This window comes from Barbus barbus (genome assembly GCF_936440315.1).
Source record: "Barbus barbus genome assembly, chromosome: 2".
Lineage (NCBI taxonomy): Eukaryota > Metazoa > Chordata > Actinopteri > Cypriniformes > Cyprinidae > Barbus > Barbus barbus.
Window position 1 is genome coordinate 13,537,589 of NC_136730.1, and position 22,773 is coordinate 13,560,361.

Consider the following 22,773-nt stretch of genomic DNA (forward strand, 5'->3'; position numbering starts at 1 on the left):
GCTGCCCTATCCTGGACTCGCAGTTGCATCGCTAAACTTTATGCATTTGGCATATGGTGCAACTGGAACAAGATGGACAGAAACCCCGCCAAGTCCGAGCAAAGGATGCATTTGTCAGTCCTGCCACCTGTGAGTACAATAAAGAAATATTTGTGTCTTTCAGCGCAGCTGTGGGCCTGAACAAAACGGCCCCAGATGGCTGATGGCATATCATGAAATCTGCTTTTTGATTAAAACTGATCGGCCTTTTCATAGGATTAATTGCTTATGAGCGCATGAATGTCGGGCGGTTCGCTAACCACTAAATTAATGAACTCTACGAGCAGAGGCGGACAGGAGCGCAGGCATCTCGCCACTTTAATCCTGTGCACATATGCGGAATAATCCTGTTTTATCTGCTCAGATTGTGTCTGAAACCTGTTGCTCGATCAGGGTTTAGCCACTTGCGGCAATTGGTCAGTTTTGCTGATCCGTGTGTGTGTTGAGAGCCGGCTGCAGCGGGTCTGAAACTGAAATAGCATCTGACATTTCTGAGAAAATAAGGCGAGCGGGGAAGTAAGCAGACTGTAAACAGACTCAGGCGTACCTCCTATGCGGGCGTTGTAGGCTATACCCACAATGCAGTGCGAGTTGTTGGCTACAGCAGCGACTTCACCTGCGCATCGTGTCCCGTGTCTGGAAAGAAAATAAAAACAATCATAAATCACACAAGGAATTAAAATGTTAGTGTGTGCTTGAGCCTCTTCACACTGCTAAAGGCCAAAAAAAATACACTAAGACGCTGCCTCTGATTCAAGCCATAGGGATTTGCCTCATTGTCTATAGACTACGTTCAAAAGTTTGGGGTCGGTAAGATTTTTAAATGATTTAGAAAATGTCTTATGCTCAGGCTGCATTTACTTGATTAAAATGAATGTTGCATTAATAATAATAAAATAATAACTTGAAATGTTAGATATTCTAAATAAATAAGTATCCCAATGATACTAAAATAACATTGTTTAAAATTATTTATTATAATTAAATAAATATATTTTTATACATATCATTACTATGAAGTAAAATCTCTCACATCATGAAATAACAAATTTGCTCATATCACCCACCCCTAGTATATTATGTGTTATATATATATTTCATATATATAATTTATTTATTTTTTTTTAGAAGAAATTTCTTATGCTATCCAGGATGCATTTAAAATTACAATACATATTTAATATGCAATAAATAAACTGCATGATATTAAAAGATACAGTAATAAAGGTAAAAAAGTACTACAATTTAAAATAATAGTTTTATATTTGAGTATATTTTTAAATGTAATTTATTCCTGTGATGCAAGCTGAATTTTCAGCATCATTACTCCAGTCTTCAGTGTCACATGATCGTGCAAGAAAGTAAACAGGGTAAACTTTTGATTTCATTTTGCTAACCAAAAGCAAAAAAACCTTTGGACTCTGAAGACACATTTTATAACAGATACTGAGTCAGTCCTACTTCCACCACTGTCAGAGTGGATACAGGAGCGCAAGATCGCTGCCGGCTGGATTGGAAATGCATTAATTGCATTTTTATCTTGTGCATTGTTCACTCGCTCTCGTTCGCTCGGTGCACTTCTTTACCAAAGTCTCTTTCAACAGTTTTTTTTTCTGTCCTCACTCAATTAAGTTTCTGCTCCGGGAGGCACGTTCTGCACTTCAGAATTGAACATCACATTGTTTTCCGGTTTCAAATGTCCTTATGAGTATTAACAAAACAGCGCTTTGAAGTTTTGTCTGAGCTCTTGGCAGAGTTCATTGGTAAACATGCCAGCGTGAGCAGAGAACAAGCATTAAATCAGGTGCTTATCAAAGACAGAGACGCTTTCAATTAAATCCACACCAGCCTCAATCCCACAGGATTGGATTGGTTTCAGTACTTCGCCACAAAAGAAAGCCTCTTCATTCTGTTGACACGCCACACGAGTCCGTCGTTACGCCTTTATTTGCATGGCCCCAAATATCACAGCTCTTGAAGATGCCAGATTTGAAAAACATTGCTCTATTAATCATAGCATTACAATACTGTGCTACCCTCCAAAAATTGAACTAATTGCATTACTTGGCTATTTTTTATGGAAAGTAATGCGTTGCATTACTTTTGCATTACATTTTCCTCATCTGGCCAGGGCTTGCTTGTTTGTTTTTAATATAAAAATATCTATTTTTGGCAAATGCAAAAGTGCTTTTACACCAAAACTGAAATGACTCGGCTCAAAAAGTTTGCAGAAGAATAGGATGCAGGGAATGAAAATTCAACACTCTTTCTTCAGCAATAAAACATACTAGTTGAAAAATGTAATCTGATTATGTAACTTGCGTTACTTGTAATTAATTAATTACCCTCAACACTGCTAAAAACTACCCAGAACACCCCAGCAACTGCCCATCAAGACTGATAAATAGGGGTGGGCTATGAGCAATCTTATTTCACTGTGACAGTATATACAGTTATTTTTGCTTTCATAAAAAAAAATCATAAAAATTTTTCAATAGAAATTGCATAATTCGTGTCACCAGTGTCAATATCACGAACAACTAATATTAGCCTAAATAATAAAAAAAAAAAAACTGAAGATAAGTAAACAGTCAGCAATTAAATAAGAATAAGAAACTAATTACAAGCAATAGGGCAAAAAATTACAGTACACTCTTAAAAATAAAGGTGCTTCAAAAGGTTCTTCAAGAGATGCAATAGAAGAAACATACCTTTTTATAACAACTTACCTTTTTATAATATGAAGAACCTTCTTTCACCACAAGGCTCTTCAGATGTTAAAGGTTCTTTATGGAACCATTTAGACAAAAAGGTTCTTCTATGGCATTGTGAAGCACCTTTAATTTTAAGAGTGTAGAATAAATAAATAAGAAATGCTACATATGTTGTATAAAGTAATGAAATGTATAAAAACACTGCATCTTATTCACTAGTTCCAAAAGTGATTTAGTCAAGAGCAGTGAGAGATTTTCTCTCTTTTGTCGTTTGATTAACCAGAATGACAGACAACAGGAATATGAGACTGCTGTCACTTTAAGAGCTGCCTGGATCCAATCGGTTTTACAGTTTTACACGTTTTCTTACTCAGCTGTTTGCTTTCCGTTCAATGCCTATAAAGTGGCAAATATAAGTTCAATCCTCCCACGCTCTATGAGCAGCATCTTTGCATGCGCGCGCCTCTCAGTGCAAGCATACAGCGAAATGAGTTCTCTTTTGCTGCTGATTGCATTTCAATGGCTTAAAAATGACTTGTTTTTAAACCACGATGCTTAAAAATGTGTGCAAATGATACGTTTTCGTGACCACATAGCATAGCAACGTCATGCGAGTGTGTAACCACGATATAGACGATAGTCATATATCTCGACCGGTTGACAAATTTCTACCAGTATATCGAAACCCCTACTGATACACCTATAAAATTTCTAATCTTTTTTCAAATTAACAAGTTATTTAACCTACACAAAGCTAATGACCTTCAAACTTCAAAGTTTGTTCAGCTTGCAGGTGAGACATTTCCAGTCTGCTGCTGGCACAAAAATGAAACGCATCTTCACCTTTACGGATCAAAAATAATGCTGAGATGTTCAGAGCTCACTTTCTTCCACATGAGATCATTATGAAGTCTCACCGGGTTTATTAGATAATCTCGCTGCTTACAGGATGTGATGCTTTCACTTACCCACCGCATGATCACTCAAAGCAATGCATGCACCTGTTTGCAGCAAATGAGGTGTGTTTAACACAAGTGTAATTTTGAGGGCATCAGGACTCACTTGTTCTCGTTGCTGGAGTCGTATCGTGGAGTTGGGTCATAGTCATTTCCATTCACATCGTAGCTTGCCAGCTGGTCCTAAATGACGCACAAAACACATTGAATAAATCAACATTTTGTTTTCTACTCTAGACATCTACAGTGCTAAAATATGTAACAAACAATAATTTTATAAATCATACTGTGTTGAGCAGTGCTAATATTGTTAACTAAAACTGAAACTATTAAAAAAACATTTACATGAACTCTTTTAACTGAAACTGTTCAGTCTCGTAAATATTAGACTGAGCAAAAATTGGTGTAAAAATTGCTAGTTTCACCAATAATTACAAAAAATGGCAAGTAACTTTGAATTAAATGTGAACATATTTTAAGTAAAAATATTGAATAATTGGTGTAAAATTGTTGTAAAAATTGCTAGTAAATTTTACAATTACAAAATAACATCAAGTAACGCATTGAATTAAATTAACTGAATTGAAATTTTGAAGTAAAAATACTGAAATAGTACTTTCTTGTAAAACCTACTCCAATAATGTGTCTTATTTACAACTTCAAAAAATCTTTTTTTACAGTGTAGTTGCCAAAGAAATATTTCAATTTTTATTTTATTTTTTAAGTTAAGGCTGAAACAGAAAACAACAAAACTAAAACTGAAATAAAAATAAAACTATACACATTAAATGTAAAATAAAGCATGAAAATATTAAGAAATAAAACTATCATACTATATTTATGATATTAAAATAACACTTAAGTCAAGACAACCCAAGGTAAAACTAACAATTAATAATAAATAAATGAACTTAATCACAATCCACCGCTGATTGATTTCATCAAGAAACATTTTTTAGTTTTCTGAAATGTTATGTTTAAATATCCAAATGAGGCATTATCTGTTTAAATATGTATTTGTATATATCTCCAGAACAGAAATCTGAACATTGGATAAAGCCAGATTTAAAAGTCTTGTTTCGTTTGTTCACATTTTTAGAAAACAGACTTTAAAAGATATCTATTTAACAGAAATTTACAGACAAAAAAAAAAAGACGTATAATAAAATAAACAAGTGTATTTTAGGTGTTACTAATCTGAAAGAAGAAAAGTTATGAACCCCCAAAATCTCAACAATTGACCAGTTAAAGAAAAAAAAACCTTAATAAAACCTTGCCTTAATAAAATGCATTTACAGCAATAATTGATCAAGATAATCTCACATAATTCTGCGCCAAGTCCGGATGGTTCCTCTCAATACCATCGTCCAAGATGGTGACGACCACATTTCGACCGGTGTAGCCTCTCTGCCAGGCCGCAAGGATATTCATTTCTGAACGGCAGCGGCTGTTTTTATCACTACAGTGCTGGAAAACAGTGAAAAGTCATCAACATCAATGTGAACATGCCTTCACTTGCAATCAGTTTCAGACACATGCATTTGACTTTGAAAACAGGAAACATTGGAAGACAATTGATCCGAAAAGCGATATTCACAGCTCTCCAGAAACACAAGCCTTTATTACTTGAGTAACCTTATGACTCAATCCGTCTGTGAGGAAATATGTCACAATTTACATGAACCTGTAAATTAAACGGGAAGATTCATGTTTATTCAGCAGCAGAGGTTTGCGTGTCCTTGAGGATCTCATTTGTGATTCTTTTCAACGCCGTCTTTGAGGACACGATCAACAAAGACGTCCCAGTGTGAAGTCAACTTCAGAGGACGGATTGAAAACAGTCTCAGATTCCTTTGTTTATTTGCACTCGTATGATTAATATTCCGGCACACAGAATATGCTTTAATAATGTCTGAAAACATTAGCTCTAATGGATTAACCCTTAATCGTCTAGTGTTTGATACTGATATATGGAGAAAAAAAGGATTTGCATAAAATTGACAAGGTCTACAGTTCTTCGAATTTGGAGCGGAAAAATAAACAAAAGAGCAACACATTTTTTTCAGGGATTTTTTTTCAAGACGACTCTTCAATCAGTAATCAATGTGAAGCTTGATGAAATAGGAGCAGAAGTACAGTGCAAACATAAACAATCATTATAGAGTGAAGAAGGACAATTCACAAAGCTACTTTTGCCTGTAACAGTGTGTGTGTGTTTCCTTTTAGGGCTTGACTTGAAAAGATTTATATTCAGTAAACAGACTGTTCGGCCTCTGCTTTCTTATTTTATGAATCATTTAACCCCCATCTTGCTTCCTGGATTATCATAGCGCTGATGCAATCTCCAATATGACACAAACCAATCACTGAATCTGAGTTTGAGTCGATTCACTGAATCAGAACTGATTCACATATTTTCTTCTTTTTTTTTTTTTTTTACCTGTTTGCTCTTAAACCAGACTCACAAAAATTAAACAGCACCGAATGAAGACAAGCAACAGAAAAAGGAAGAATTCAGAGGTCTGTGTTTCAATTCTAACTTGACATTATTCTGATGTAAACTCATCTACTCACTAGTCCATATTTACAGACTAGCTGTGTTCATATTCGCACTCTTGCAAGCTATAAATCAAATTAGTATTTTTATATTTATAGTATTTACCAATTGTAGTGTTTTTCAAATCGTAGAACAAAAACATATGTTTAGTATACAGTGAGATGGATTTTAAAGCTTTAGAGTTCCAGGAGATGCATTTATCAAAGAAACACAAATTCTTCAAACTTTTCTGAAAACTGTAGAAGCCAAATAAACTATATTTATACCACAAAGAAAACCTATCCAAAAGAGATGCATGTATACACAAACTGAATTTGCTTCAAAATAATACAACATAATAATGCAATCACATTTGTCCACAATAGCACAAAAAGAGTGCAGTGGATCCTATGGAAGTCAGTTTCCGCCACGAAGTAAAAACCAATAAAAAAAACCTAACAATTCTGACTCTCTCGCAATTCTGAGGTTATATCTCGCAGTTCTGACTTTGTCTCAGAATTCTGTTTAAATCTCACAATTCTGAATTTACCTCTCATAATTCTAAGTTTATATCTCATAATTCTGAGTTTATATCTCACAATTCTGACTTTTTATCTCAGAATTGTGTTTGTATCTCACAATTCTGACTTTTTATCTCAAAATTCTGAATTTATCTCTCAAAATTCGGACTTTTTGTCTCAGAATTATGTTTGTATCTCACAATTCTGACTTTTTATCTCAGAATTATGTTTGTATCTCAGAATTCTGAGTTTATATCTCAAAATTCTGAATTTATCTCTCAAAATTCGGACTTTTTGTCTCAGAATTCTGTTTGTATCTCACAATTCTGAGTTTATCTCATAATTCTGAATTTATATCTCATTGTCAAGCACTTTTGTCAACCATGATTGTTTTTAAATGTGCTATATAAATAAAATTGAACTGAACTGATAATTCTAAGTTTGTCTCATAAGTTTATATCTTGCAATTCTGACTTTTTGTCTCAGAATTTTGTTTATATCCTGCATTTCTGATTTAATATCTTGTGATTCTGAGTTTATATCTTGCAAATCTGTTTCCTCCACAGAATAAAAAAATAAAAAGGTAGTTGTGTCTTCCTCACTATTATATTTTTTCACAATTCTGCATTTAAATCTCACAATTCCTACTTTTTCAGTCTGATAAAATAATTAACATAAAAAGAGAAAAAGTTGCAATTACATTTATATCCCATGGTGGAAACAAGCTTGAAAACAGTTGGAAACAGGAAACGTGTTCTTTAAATAAAGACTGAAAGCATTATTAGAAGCTGTTGTCTGGTGATGTAAAAGTCGTGGAATCGTGAAGAAGTTTGTTTATAACCTAACTTTAGCTTTTTACTTCTGACAGTTGTGTTAAGGCTTCAAAATTCATTCATTTATGAAGATGCTCTTGACGAACAAAATTTAAAGAATCATAAACTGTGTTTGATCGCAGAGCTTATATTCTGGAATAACACTGGCTTGTTGAAGGAATTCTTGAACAATGTAAAATGATGCTTATGACTGTAATTTGGCCTGATGAGTGCCAGCGTTAGCATTACTGTTTGTTCATTTCCTCCAAACATCACGGAACCTACAACATAAATTCATTTATGATTCAATAGCATCAAGCTTGTTAGGGAAACAAACTGGTGCACATACACTGCTTTCACACAGTTCGGTTTTTATGAGGCAAGGGCAGCGGAAACAGCCCTGCTATAAAACAAATAAAACAACAGGAGCTTCACAAACGAGCTGGGTTAATGAAGCGCAAATCACTGGCCCTTTTCTCTAGAAGTCACTGGAAATGGCTTATATGGAAATAACTTCATTAGATAAACGGGTCAAAAGTAAAGACAGCACAGATATGAAATATAGGACTGAATGTGTGAAATATCTACTAACAATGTACCACATGTTAGACAATTTGGGATCGTTGAAGTGGATGTAGCTCAGGTCGCTCCTGGCGTGACGTTTGACTCGCGTCTTCACCACCTGCTGCTGCGCCCAGTCAACCTGCAGAAAGAGCCCAGGTTACACTGACTCACATCAAAGACTAAACAGTTTCGGCTCACCTTCATGCACATAAACACGGTTGTGAAACACACGGCCTGTATTTAGTCACGCTCTAGCTTTTCCATTACATGAGGCTTATGAAGTCATTGGATTCTGAGGAGAAACAAATGGGAATACAGTGCTCCGAGACATGCTTCCCCAAATCCAGCCTGAAAAAATACAGTCATATTGAGAGATTTTATTAATAATTCCATTTTATGAAACACAAGACAAATTATACGTCTGTTCAATTAGAAAATCAGTAGCACACCTCAAGAAGTCATGATTCAGGGAATCGTTAATGTCATATACACGTTTTTAAGCTTATTTATTTTATTAAAAATATAGTAAAAACAGTAAAATTATGAAATATTATTACAATTTGAAACAACTCTTTACTATGTCGATATATTGTTAAATGTAATTTATTCCCTGTGATGCTGAGCTGAATTTTCTGCATCATTAGTCCAGACTTCAGTCACATGATTCTTCAGAAATCATTCTAATATGCTGATTTGCTGCTCAAGAAATATTTATGATTACTATCAATTTTGAAAACAGTTGTGTTAAAAAAAAAAAAAACCTATTTACATCAAATATATTTTCGTAAAATCTTTACTGCCACTTTTGATCATTCTTTCAATAAATTGCATGAATAAAAAGCATTATTTTCTTTAAAAAAAAATCTTACTACCCCAAACTTTTTTTTAACAGTAGTGAAGGCGTTTTCTCTGCCAAGTATGAGCTATTACATTTGCTTAGTGGAATCATATTTCACCTTGAATACTTAATATAAAACCAACAATGAATGTGTGCGTCTAAAAATGTGCATTTCATATCGATTAATGCAGCACTGAGCACATCCAGATCTATCTAGATCTCTGTATCCTTCCCTTGAAATGCATCATCTGTTGTACATAAGGGATGCGCACTAGTCTTCTAATTAGAAAAGTCGCCCAGCCATGCCTGTAGATTTAGCTGTCCTGTGGCAATGCCCGAATTTGTGGTTCCCCTCAGAAGAGCTTAACTTTAGAATCACTAGCGCACTACGCTTTCTTGCTTTCATTAAAAAGGTCCAGAGGGAAACGTAATGAAAATCACATACTGCAATAATTACATCTTTCTCCGTTACAGTCCCAGTGCTATAAATGCATGGATGGGTCAGGAATCAAGTACACATTCTTATTCAAAATCGGTTCCATGCAATAAATAAATAAATAAACAGAACCAAATGATTTTCTTGACACTTGGTTGCATCAATGAATCAAGAATGTTTGAATCATACTGGAAAAACTCCTGAACCACAAATGAATCTCCAGCAAGTTGGAGGCTGAACTGAACGTGAGGAGAGAGGAAGATTGGGTGCCACAAAGTGAAAAAAAAAAACATATCTAAAGAAGCTGCATGGCCAACTGCAACTGGCCATTGTTGAATCAGGTAACTGATGAACAAATGACTCCTATGAGCTGTTCTTTTGAATGAATTAGCCAAAATGACTCAAAAATATGAGTTTCTGTTCTAGGTTGAAGCGGTCTAATGATGACTCACTCATTCAATAACGGATTCAGTAGAAAAGTAACTTGTTCAGATATTTAGGCTAGTTAAGATATATAACATAAATCACCAAAAGACACATTAAAAACAAAAAAGTAGTGTCTCAATAAATATGACTTCATGAATAGGGCATGTGTATAATTGTTATACAAAAATTAAAACATCAAAATTAGTTGTTTAGGCGGTTTAAAATGGATTTATATAAAGTATGTCACACACCAATTCAACAACTCATGTACTGAATAACAACAAAAAACTATGCATTTCACTTGATTTGAAGTATGCACTGTATAAACATCTGTAAATGCACATTCTGCATTAATGCATCGAGTTGCACAATTTATAGAATGATCTTTGGTTCCATGAACTAGATTACTGGATTAAATAATTGTTTATTATTATTATTATGTATACAGTAAATGTACACTACCATTTAAAACATTGAGGTTGGTAAGTTTTAAATGTTTTTGAAGTCTCTTCTGCTCAAAAAGGTTGCATTTATTTAGTCAAAAACACAGTAAAAGCAGTAATATTCTGAAATATTATTACAATTTAAAATAACTGTTTTCTATATGAATATATTGCAAAATGTAATTTATTCCTGTGATGCAAAACTGAATTTTCAGCATCATTACTCCAGTCTTCAGTGTCACATGATTCTTCAGAAATCATTCTAATATGCTGATTTGCTGCTCAAGAAACATTTATTTTTATTATCAATGTTGAGAACAGTTGTGCTGCTCATATTTCTTTATTTATTTGGAAACAAAAATGCTGATACATTTTCCTCAGGATGTTTTGATGAATAGTAAGTTCAAAAGAACAGCATTTATTTGAAACAAAAATCTTTTGTAACATATGTAATGCATCTTTGTTGAATGAAAGCATTAATTTCTTTTAAAAAAATCATACTGACCCCACACTTTTGAATGTAGTGTAATTACTTTTTGAACACGGGTGTTTTTTATCTCAATGCAACAACAACAAGCTAACCGCTGCATGTCAGATATGAAAGATAAAAAAAAAAAAAAATCAGTTTGCTTTTGTGAGGACAACACCACATCTATTGGAAGAGCTATTTTTTACGTTCTTTTCAGGCTTGACAGCTCTTTGCTTGCGGTTACAAAACATTTCACCCCACCTCGCATGGCCTCTGCCTGTGGCCTAACACTGATGAAATGGGTTATTGGGCATTTGCCATGCCGCACCATTTGTACACATGGCCCGGGGCAGGATATGATCAGAGGCCCTCTGTCAGATGCCCTCCAATAGACCTGGACTCTTTTATTACTCCCGAGATGCCGGCTGTCGGGAGGAGATAATCTTTGCAGGAGAGGGCCGCTTTCCAAACCCTGGAAACAGCTTGACTTTGAATGCCTGGCTGCTCTGTCAAATGAAGTCTTGGACAAACACGGCTGCTCGTCATATTAAATGCATCCGGGACCAATGTGATTTAACGTGTAAGATGGAGAGGCTGAATGGCCATGTGAAAAGTAGGGAGGACACAATTGTAACAGAACTCAGCAACTTGGCTCATGAATATTCATTGGGTAGTCATAATTAATATTCAACAGCAGTCCCGGTACTCCTACCTGATTTGCTGAAAGGAAAAAGCAATGGTAAATAGGCACTAGATGTAGTAGGATTGTAAAAAAATCTTTTAAATTCATTAAAATAATTTGTATGTGTGACTAACTACAATTTTGCCCTTAGTAAAGTCTAAAAATATAATTATTTCCTAAAAAGTGTCCCCCATATAAAGGTTGCTACAGTTTATTATAGTTGTGAAAGTTTTAATAGTTTTATGCATTGTATTGTTAGTTTCAGTTTAGTTTTAGTTCAGCTTGATGATGCATAAACCACTCCGTGCAAAATTTTGCGGTCTTGCGGCTGCAATGCAAATTCAGCCAGTTACTTTTACATTAATGCATTTAGCAGTTGCTTTAATTCAAAGCAACTTACAAAAGAAGAATAAAGCAATTAATCAAAGAATAAGTGATATTCGTAATTCAAAAATTATTTATGAGACAAAGTTGAGAAAATTTGCAGCAAATTCAGTCATTTTGGGATACAAAAATCAGTGATAAGACCTGCAAAGATAAGCATTAAATGGTGCAAAAGTATGAATACACACACATACATACTTTTTTTTTTCCCCCATAAAGATTCTGATATAGATTTACATTGTGAATTTCGGTCATTGTACATGGTGGTGGGAGGGGGTCCATCTGTGCTACTGCTTAATTATGCAATATTGAGCATTGAGTGCTTTATCCACCCCAGGCTGAAAGTCACCCTGTACAGTGTTGAAAAAAATTAGACTGCAAGATACCATTGAAAATGCTATGTAACAAGAAAAATTATGCCATAACCCAACCCCAAATTAAAACTGAGGCCTCTTAGATAATAGCTAAACTGAATTTGTGAAATGTTTACATGACTTCTTAAATACTCATCCACACATTTAGTTTTAGTCAGTTTCATTCCTTATGACACATTGTTCCTTCTGTCCGTGATGACACATACGACACATCAGAAACTGCACTGTACTGAAAATCATGCCATCAAAGTCAAAGATAAATCTTAATTTTTTTTTTTTCAGATTCACTACAACACAGCATACTGCAGGACATATGGACAATGAAACATGCTATTAATGCACCACTGCTGCCACATTTAGCTGTAAATTTTAACTACCATCCCTCCGGCATCAGCGGGTGTTTATGATTCAGCAGCAGACTCAGATCGTGTGTCAGATGGCCTGCGCAGGGCCAAGTTTATGCATAACATTTTTTAAATCTATTCAGTAGGTTTGTTTGAAGCCATTTAGATCAACTAAGACAGCAGCTGCAAACTCCCATTTTAACTTTTGTTTTAGTTAACGTACACTATCATTTACAAGTTTATGGTCAGTATGATTTTTTTTTTTATGTTTTAAAAAAAAAGTCTCTTATGCTCACCAAGGCTGCAATCATTTGATGTGGATGAGTTTGTTTCTTCATCATATTTGGAGAAATGTAGCATTCCATCACTTGTTCAGCAATGGATGCTCTGCAGTGAATGGGTGTCGTCAGAATGAGAGTCCAAACAGCTGATAAAAACATCACAATAATCCACACCACTCCAGTTCTACAAACACCTCACCTCTCAAGACATTAACCGATGGACTGGAGTGGTGTGGATAACTTGTGGATTATTGTGATGTTGTTATCAGCTGTTTGGACTCTCATTCTGATGGCACCCATTCACTGCAGAGGATCAGGTGATATCATGCTACACATCTCCAAATCTGAAGAAACAAACTCCTCTACATCCTGGATATCTTGATGATAAATACATTGTCTTGGAATTTTGGAACTATTCCATCAACTTGCAAGCATTTCAAGTGTCATTCTTGTCATTGGTAGAGGGTTTGGTGATGGTAATGTGGCCACAGGAGGGAAGGCTTACCTTCGGGTCCATGTGAATGAAGCTGTGAGCACCTCTGGTGGCAAAGGTGGATCTGCGCACCACCCTACTGTGATGGAAATGGTAATGGTGCTCCAGTCCTCCGATCTACAGAACAAACAACCATGAAAAACAGCATGGGAAAATCAAGGTCACACATTTGAAAAAGCCATGAAATTAACTTTTATCAGACAGCTTTGGTGGAGAGAAATTGCATCTTGGCAGGGGCTATCCTACCCAAAAGGAACCTATATCAACACAGACCCCAGTGTAAAAGCTTCATGCACATGGATTGCTGTTCAAACCTCATAATTAGTGTTTTCGCCACAAGTGAATCTCTGTAGAATGGACATATTGCACACAGTGGGTGGTGCCGTGGAAGGCGAAGTCTAGCTGACACATGCCTACTGCCCTCAAGAGCTGACTATGATACGCAGCACATCTATCACACACACCACCACTTCCGAGACAAACAGTTAACGGAATATTATGTTGTCCCAAACCTGCATGCTGTTATTTTGTCAATGAGAGTCCATCATTTTCCTTTGCACAAGGAACAGACTCAAATGAAATTAATAAAAATTTCATAATTGCAAATGGCATTCTCATTCCATCATATTTAAATTGTCACATCACAACTGCAAAGTTCCAAATGCATTTTAGTGTTCATGACATCAAACTTGGAATGATGTCATTTTTGAATCGGAATTTTAGAACGTTTGGAACATTTCAAAGATTAAAGACAGAATATACAGCGCACAAATTGTAACAACTTTGTTTTTTACCTTGAAATATAATTTATCATTATTCTGATGGTACACTGACTTGTAATAAGGCAAATGACTTCTGTTTCTTTCCTGAGCTCTAAACAAATGTCTGTTCTGCACTCTCAGAAAAAAAAAATGCAAAAGCTGTCACTGGGGTGGTACCTTTTCAAACAGTTCACTTTTGTACCTCCATGGTATTAATATACACTTTAGGCACTAATATGTACTTTAAAGTTACCAATATGTATCCTTTACGTACAAAGGTGTACCTTTTGAAAAGATACTGCCCCAGCGACAGCTTTTTGTAACTATTTCCCTGAGAGTGTGGGAGTATGAATGTTTAATGAAGATGCTGCAAAAATACTGGATTAATTTACAGCAGCAACAAATGCATGGAAAACATCTTTTAATGAATGGACAGTCTATCAGCTAATCGTCACCACCAACATCAAACACTGGTTTTGGATTTATCTGTTTTTAGAGTTTACACACAAAAAAAGCTGTTATATAAGAGAAGTCAGACAATTTGCAACAGTTAAGATTAATTTTACAATACTTCTTATTCGTTTCAGTGGTATCTGGTTAATAACTGGTTGTAGCTTTGTTTTTTGTTGTTTTTATTCTTTGAGAGAAGTCTGTGAACTTATCATTTAAGTATTTAATCTTGAAAATAAGGTTTTCTTTTCTAACATTATTGAATATGCTTTTGCCAAAAATATGGAGAAGAATTAATGCACGTGTTTATCTTTCAGGATGCCTGTCTGTAAATTAACTCTACGATTCTTTGCTTACTCAGGTTGATTCTCCTTGCTGTCAGGACACACTGAGCAGAGTATTTAATCTTGAAAACAAGGTTTTCTTTTGTAACATTTGAGAGGGTGTAATATTGAACATACCTTTGCCAAAATGTGGGGAAGAATCCATGCACATGTGTTTATCTTTCAGGAAGGCCGTCACTTTATTATTATTATTTTTTTTTTTTTTTTGCTCACTCACATTGATTCTCCTTGCTGTCAGAACACACAGAGCAGAACTGAGATGTATGCATTAGGAGACAAAGTGGGCTTAAAATAACCTTGAGAGACAACTTTGTACTTTTACCAAAGAAATACAAGAGATGTCACTATGATGGGACAATGAGCAAGCAATCCTCTCAAAACAAAGCTTCACAGACTTCAGAGGTTAGCTTGAGGAGATCATGTTGAAGCCTTGGAGAAAAATGAATTCACAGACACCAAATTCAAGGCATACTATTAACGTAGACGGTGTTAATTTGAGCAAACACCACCTCCGGATGCCCTAAGGCCCTCTAAGACAGAGGTGCATTCCATACAGTGTGGATGTCTTGGGGAAACAAGAGCTGAACAACGTGTTCAAACAATCCACAGTATGATTTATCAAGTTCTCACGATGTAAACATGGTTAAGAAGAGTTAATTTAAGGATAGAGGGGCAATTCTGGACAAACTGCAAGAATATTAAGAAATACAGCCATCGACCAAGAGAAACCCAAAGGCTCTTCCAGTATTTGGAAATCCTAGTGGCTTTTTGATACTTAAAATTGTTAAAGGCTCAGCATACAATTTTGGTAAAAATCACATAAAATTAGCATGTCACTAAAATTTATGCTTCGATATGTCTGGACTCTTTAAACCACAACAAAAAACAAGTATTAGCCAATCAAGTTCTCAGGTTTGTTGGTTCACATGTTTTTAGGGGTTGTAGTTTTATAGAAGGCAAGTGTGGGTGGTCTAATTTAGCAGGTAATGCTGTGATCCAGACAAGTCAGAAGTGGGAACACTCAGGCTGAAATTTCCCATTTCCAATCTTGCAAAGCATTCCAATTCTAAACATTTATAACTCCGAATTCCCCCACCTTCATTTGAAAATAAATAATGAAACATTACATTAGACTAGTCACAGTGTTAGAAACTATGCCTGTGTCCCAATGTGCACACTATCCATCCTAAATTCTATGTGATAGTAGTAATTTTTAATACTATTTAGGGCAGATAGGGTGGATAGTATGCACACTGGTATGCAGGGTAGATCAAATTTAGCTTCTCATTGACTGGCTGATCAATCTCCCCCCACTATACAAGTCAACTATTTTCAAGTAGAAGGAGGGAAATTTTCACACTCGTTAGCAAAATGATTACATGGTTCCAGATGGAGTTTGTTTGCTGTCCTCTACTTGAAAACGCATGACGAAAATTATACAAAGTATTAGCAAGATGCATTAAATACAGCTTCACTTGCATGATTTGGGGCAATCACCAAACAAGTCACAATTTATTATTGGCAGGCACACCAATCAAAAACCATCAAAACACAAGTGTGAATTTTCAGCCAATGTCATTTGTACAATGAACAGTTTTGTTGTGTTGGGCCCCTACTTTATTGTAAAACATGTATCCTGAAGCACAACCAGCTGAAAACCATTTGTTTAAACGCAGATTCAGTCATTTTGAACCATTCTGAGTTATCTTGTTCCATTACTGGCTACACTGAGTTATTAAGTAATCCTGCAGATTTCCCAAAAAACTTTTGTAAACCCTTGGGAAACCTTTTCATTTGCATTATGAGGTTGATTGGCAACAGCAGACAACCTGGATTGGTATCAGCATGTCTGCTCTGTTCGTCTTAGCCTTGGAACAACAAAATTGTTAAAAATAATCGTCTCTTCATCAGTCGAATTAACTTATTTCACCTTACTGTTTAATATTTTGAGCAATTACCTCGCTGCTCGTGAATATTTAATTAGCCAAGCGCTAAAACAGTTAATGATAAATTGACTGTATCATTCTAGTTGTTTACATTTTGGCAAGACGATATTTCCCAGTTTTAAAAATACACCTGCGAACCGCTGCGTGCGAAGCATGAAAGCCCTCCGCAGAGCATTGTAGTGCGTAAATATTTGCGTAATTTATGCATGACCTAACTTGTTAGTTTTTGATAATGGTCTCATACCAGTGATATTGTGTTCTCTTGGACATGTAACAGACGTATGCGTTTCCCATCATTTATAGTAACCAGGAAAATAAATTAGAAACACAAAAATATGCTTACCTGACCCAAATTAGTAAAGCCATATTTTGAAGCGAGTTTATCAGCTTCCACTGGTCCTTCAGGGATCCGAACAGCCCAGTGATTGGTGTAAACGCGAGAAAGCGACGCTTCCCAAAGCCAAAAAGTTGACAAAACAAAACCAACCAACAACCGCATATTGCTCGTCGACAGTCCAGCCGGTTAACTTTGAGATAAATGATTCACGCAGGAGCGCTCGCCTCTAAACTCATTAAAACACGAGCCAGTAGATGGGCAGCAAACCTTCAGTCCTGGCACGCAATACATCCAAAACATCCCTGAGTTACTCCCGCATTATTCTCTCCCCTTCACCGCTCTGCATCCCGTTTTATCGTTTAATTTGGGAGCTCTAGTTTAGTAACCCTGAAATATTTGTCCCGTTTCTCGACAGATGGCACGCCAGCCGATATAAGTGTTGTCATGTAAGCCTATGACCGAACGAGAGCGCGCTATTATTGAGGTTAGCAGCACGAGCTTATGGCTTGCATTTGCGCGCTGCACTTAGCAAAGTGTTTCACATACACCCAATAAAGGCGTTTTTATCCAGACAAGTGGCGTGCAAGTAACTGTATGAGGCATGCATATCGTTTCCTTGGAGCTGAAATGCAGATTCACACCTCACAGGTAATTCTCATAATGACTGAACAGAAGTACAAGTAGCCTGTATTTCTAACTGTTAAGAGATGAGTCATGGCACCTGTCAAGACGGTGTTCAAACCAAATGGAAAAGAAAGACAGAATTATAATAATCTTAATTTTACAGCCATCACGACTTCTCCCTTTATAGATAGATAGATAGATAGATAGATAGATAGATAGATTTTTTAATTGATTTACTTTTCATTTATGCATAAAATATGACCTGGACATGTGAGAACTGTATCCAACAGCCCCAAAATGATTTGCAAAAAGTTAAATGCATTAGATAATAAAGTGTGATTTTCAACTTTTCATTAGCATCTCACTTTACACACTAACTCACATACACAACAAAAAATTTAAGTAATAAAAAAAAAAAAATATAAATGCATTTAGTCACTGTAATCATGCTGAGAGTGTTTTGAGACAGGAGCAATGCTCTGAATCTAGAGGTGTTTCAAGAGCTCGGTTGACATTGTCCTGTTGTCAATATTCAGATCTGATGAAAGCACATCGTAACCAAACTGATGAACAAACATATACAGGATCCAAAAGACCACATTAAAAATCTAGTCCTGAAAATAAAAGTTTTGTTGTCAGCTTGAGTGCTGCTATAATGAAATCGATCCAAAAAGTTATTTTAAGTCATCCTCAGGCCATCCAAGTTGTAGATGAGTTTGTTTCTTCATGGGAACAGATCAGGAGAAATGTGCCATTGCATCACTGTCTCAGCAATGGATGCTCTGCAGTGAATGGGTGCCGTCAGAATGAGAGTCCAAACAGCTGATAAAAACATCACCATAATCCACAAGTAATCCACACCACTCCAGTCCATCAGTTAATGTCTTGTGAAGTAAAAAGCTGCATTTTTGTAAAAAAAAAAAAAATAGATAAATAAAAAATAAAAATCCATCACCAATGGATTTTTTTGATTCACAAGACACTGGGCTCTCATTCTGATGGCACCCATTAACTACAGAGGATCCATGATAGCCTGGAGGTGATTTCTCAGAAAATTTTAATTTTGGGGCGAACTATTCCTTTATTTAAATTAGAAAATGCAAAACAGAAGCATTTTCACTGGCGTCTCCGACTTTAGATCCCACTTTGAATGATTTGCATGATGGCTGCAGTTGTAATGCTCATGCAAAAGATTTGTCTGTTATGTCCTTTGTTTTCTCTGTTTTATTACCTCAAGCTGCATAACAGCACTGATACAAAGTGAATTCTAAGCCAAGTTCTGCTTCAAAAAACTGTGATATAATTCTCCTTTTCTACTTCTATCTGTACCATCTGTGCCTTCCCTGCAGAGTTAGAAAAAAAGGCCAGACGCACTCCGTTTCCCACTTGTTAAAGATCAGAATATCCCTGTTTATGAGAAACAACACCAATAGTCTAAATTTAGATGTGACAGCGCAGCTAAAGTTTACAAAACATAGGCCGTAACATGAGAAATGCTGAATGTTTCAAAACAGAGATTCAGGCTGCATGTTTATTAGTTTCGTTATAATTGATGACTTAATCCACCATTTTATATAGAGTTAAGATTTTGTGGTGCATTATGGGATTGTCTTGTTTGGAAAGGGATGCCAAATGATGTGTCTCAGAAGGCAACATAATCTTACCTTTTGGAAAACTTTTGCATCGGAAGCAGATACCTTAAAATGCTAATATGTGCGCCAGGTTTTAAAATGTCTTAACTAAAGGCATTTATTCAAGAAACAGTTCACCCAAAAGTTACCCACCCTGAGATGTAGATAAGTTTGTTTCTTCATCAGAACAGATTTGGAGAAATTTAGCATTTCATCACCAATACATCCTCTGCAGTGAATGAGTGCTGTCAGAATGAGTCCAAACAGCTGATAAAAACATCACAATAACACCAATTACTGTCTTGTGAAGTGAAAAGCTGCTAAAATACGAGTCCTCTATCCATAATATTGGTTTCTCCGGTGAAAAAGTCGTCTCCTCTGAATCAAGAGAGAAATATGCACAGATCAAGCACTGTTTAGTGAAAACAGTCTAAAACAATTTTAAACAAATATTTGGACAGATTTGGATGTGAAAGGACAACAGGGGACTGACTTTTTCACTGGAGAAAGCATTATTATTGATTATTGATAAGGGAGACCACAGGGTAAAATTAATGGTGGATTTGTTTATTAAAAACGCACAGCTTTTCTCTAATCGATGGACTGGAGTGGTGTGGGTTACTTGTGGATTATTGTGATGTTTTGATCAGCTGTTTTGACTCTCATTCTGACGGCACCCATTCACTGCAGAGGATCTATTGCTGAGCAAGTGATATAACGCTAAACATCTCCAAATCTGTTGATGAAGAAAGAAACTCATGTCCATCTTGGATGGCCTGAAGATATGCATTTTCAGCAGATTTTCATTTTTAACCAGAATAACGTTATAGATACCATATGTTTAGTGGAAAGGCACAGGTTTTTAGGATTCGCTGTTTTTCTATATTGTATATTGTACGTGCTGCAATTTAAATGCAAGCACATCTTTATCCTGTACCATTTTCCTCCAAAATCACTTTAAACTCCAAATGGGGTGGTTGCATAATGTTTTTTTGCTGCCCACAGAGGAGATTTTGGCAGGTAGAGTTGGCTTGCGCTTCGCTCCAGAGATCTTGGCCAGCTGAATTTCTCATGATTTCTTCAGTGCTGGCAGGTATGTTAGTGTTAGAGGTTAACAGGTGGACATGTCAATCAGCCAGTAACCTGTTTATCATAGTGCTCTTTGCACAATTGGACATTTTTCTACATAAAGCCTCTTCTGTATGTGGCTACTTTTTATTTTGGCATTATAAGATTAAAAATTAGATCCAGTTTAGTGTGCTGGATTTCTCTGTGGTTTGACTAAATAGAGACCTGTGTTATGTCATATCTAACAGCATCTCACATCTGTTGTACATATTGATAAAAAATGCAGAAACTTGAGATGTCTTGAAGCCAAAGTGTACTTTCAGAAAGTCACAGTAGAATCCGCTCAACTAAAAACTACTATCAGTGATTGTCTCCCACTGATCGGGGTGGTGGGGGGGGTGTCACGACCATAGTTGGCTAACGATGCTTTTGGGAAATGCACCCCTGGATAGTAAATGGACCATGCTAGTAAATGAGGCTTTTAAAAGCAAAAAATTAATTATCTTTCAAGGGAGTGAAATATTATTAAAACATAAATAACAGACACTGTAGAAAATATTATATAATATATAATATGCATCTAAAAGGAAAAATGTTGTTAAAAATATACTTTCATATATTATATTATTATATAATCTCTATCTTTCTATATTCATATCAAATATAAATTTCAACTTACACATATAGAAATTATAGATTTATATTATTTATTGCAAAAATCTTTTTAAAAAAAACCTTAATTCTATTGCAATAGAAATGTTTGTGATACAGAATTTGATGATTTTTCAGGAAATCAGGTTGTAATTATATGAGAATGCTGCCACCTACAGTTTGAACGTATTAATGAAACTCACTAAAGTAAAAAAACAAGCGCTGTGTGTGTGTGTGTGTGCGTGTGTGTGTGTGTGTGAGAGAGAGAGAGAGAGAGAGAGAGAAATTATAATTACATAATTCTATTTGCACGGAATTATAATAGGATTTCAGGCAAACGTCCCAAATGAGTCAATGTCATAAAATGAAGTCCTGCAATCTCGCAGACATCTGTTTAAATCCACAGATGTCCCTTTAGATTTAGATAAACACGATTAAATGTTCCCTAGTTTATTAGTAGCGTACTTTGCTCTGTCCCAAGTACAAGACTTTTATATATAGATGCTCCTGATGTTAACATGCTCACAAATGTTTTTGGTTGTTTGTATTTTATTGAATCAGGTATCTGAACCACAGATGAATCCTGATGACTTCCTTCTGATGTTGGTACAGTGCTCTCAGAGGAACACAGTTTGATGTTCAACTACACTGATATTCTATGGTAAAACAAGATCCTTGACTACTGATTGTTTTTTTCTTCTTGAATCCATGGACGTAAGTAAATGTCAGGTACTTGTTTCACTTGTTGAACCGAATCTGTTGCAGAAATGAGTTAAAGTCTGTTCACAGATCTGTGGTTAGATCAGTGTGCACAATAATGTGTCTTTGACCCTCATTATGTATGTTTTGATTATACTGTGTTGTAAATAAAATACAAACAATTAAAAAAAGAAAATTTTTTCAGTCTCCTCACACTCTCTTACCTGCCTCAGTCACAGTCACACTGATGGCCCATTAGCAGCTTTAGGGGAGGGCCCTTTGTCTCTCAGGTGAAAATCACTTCATATTCAAGGCCATTACCACTCCCTCGCATATTGGCTTTCAATCACAAAACATGTCTTTAAAAATTTTAATTAATATATTGTTTTCTGTGAATGATTAAGCAGAATGATTTTCACATAATTGTGAAGTAAATATTCTAGCCTACAAGACTGATTACTCAAAAGTCTTATTCAGGACGATTTAGTGTGGGTTTTATGGCCTTATTTCAGCTAAAAAAAACTTCCCAAAACTTACTAACCACGCATAATATTTTTTTTCTAAAACATGCAAACATGTACATCCATCTTGGTCACATATTATTGTAGCACAGTTTGTGCTGAATACAAAAAAATACATGTTGGTCAATAGTATGTTATAAGTAGCTGAAATAAGCACAAATATCAGGGCATGTCAAAACATCTCAAGGGCCCCAAAATCACCTCAGTCCCCAGAGGGTTAAATGAATCTAAGACTTATTTGTCTTGCTAAAATTCGTCCCAGCTTTCCTTTGATTCGAGTCATTTGCAATGTGTTGCATAGCACTGGCATCAGGTTTGTGAAATCCCAGCACAACCTTGAGTCTTTCTTGGCACAAACTGCCCATTTTATACAGATTAGTCCCGAATTAAGTTACAGCGAGCTGAACGCAGCACGGCATCACCAGTGGG

The 22,773-nt window shown here is 35.7% G+C and overlaps 1 protein-coding gene across 4 annotated transcripts in view; it reads right to left on the bottom strand.

Moving 5' to 3' along the window:
• Positions 1–17,812, bottom strand: part of LOC306884645 (proprotein convertase subtilisin/kexin type 6-like) — a 76,550-nt gene extending 58,738 nt beyond the window's left edge. For 2 of the 4 annotated variants that reach the window (XR_013785465.1, XR_013785466.1), the window contains exons 1-6: positions 17,157–17,685; positions 13,325–13,429; positions 8,171–8,281; positions 5,033–5,176; positions 3,816–3,892; positions 587–675 (exon numbers count right to left, since the gene is read on the bottom strand). Coding sequence is in view for 2 of the 4 variants with exons in the window: in XM_079440705.1 (XP_079296831.1) it covers positions 587–675; positions 3,816–3,892; positions 5,033–5,176; positions 8,171–8,281; positions 13,325–13,429; positions 17,157–17,312 (682 nt within the window). In the remaining 2 variants the exon portion in view is untranslated. Of the gene's footprint in view, positions 1–586; positions 676–3,815; positions 3,893–5,032; positions 5,177–8,170; positions 8,282–13,324; positions 13,430–17,156 lie in introns of all 4 variants that reach the window. The other 2 variants (XM_079440705.1, XM_079440706.1) reach the window with 2 other exon arrangements.
• Positions 17,813–22,773: the final 4,961 nt, after the last annotated feature.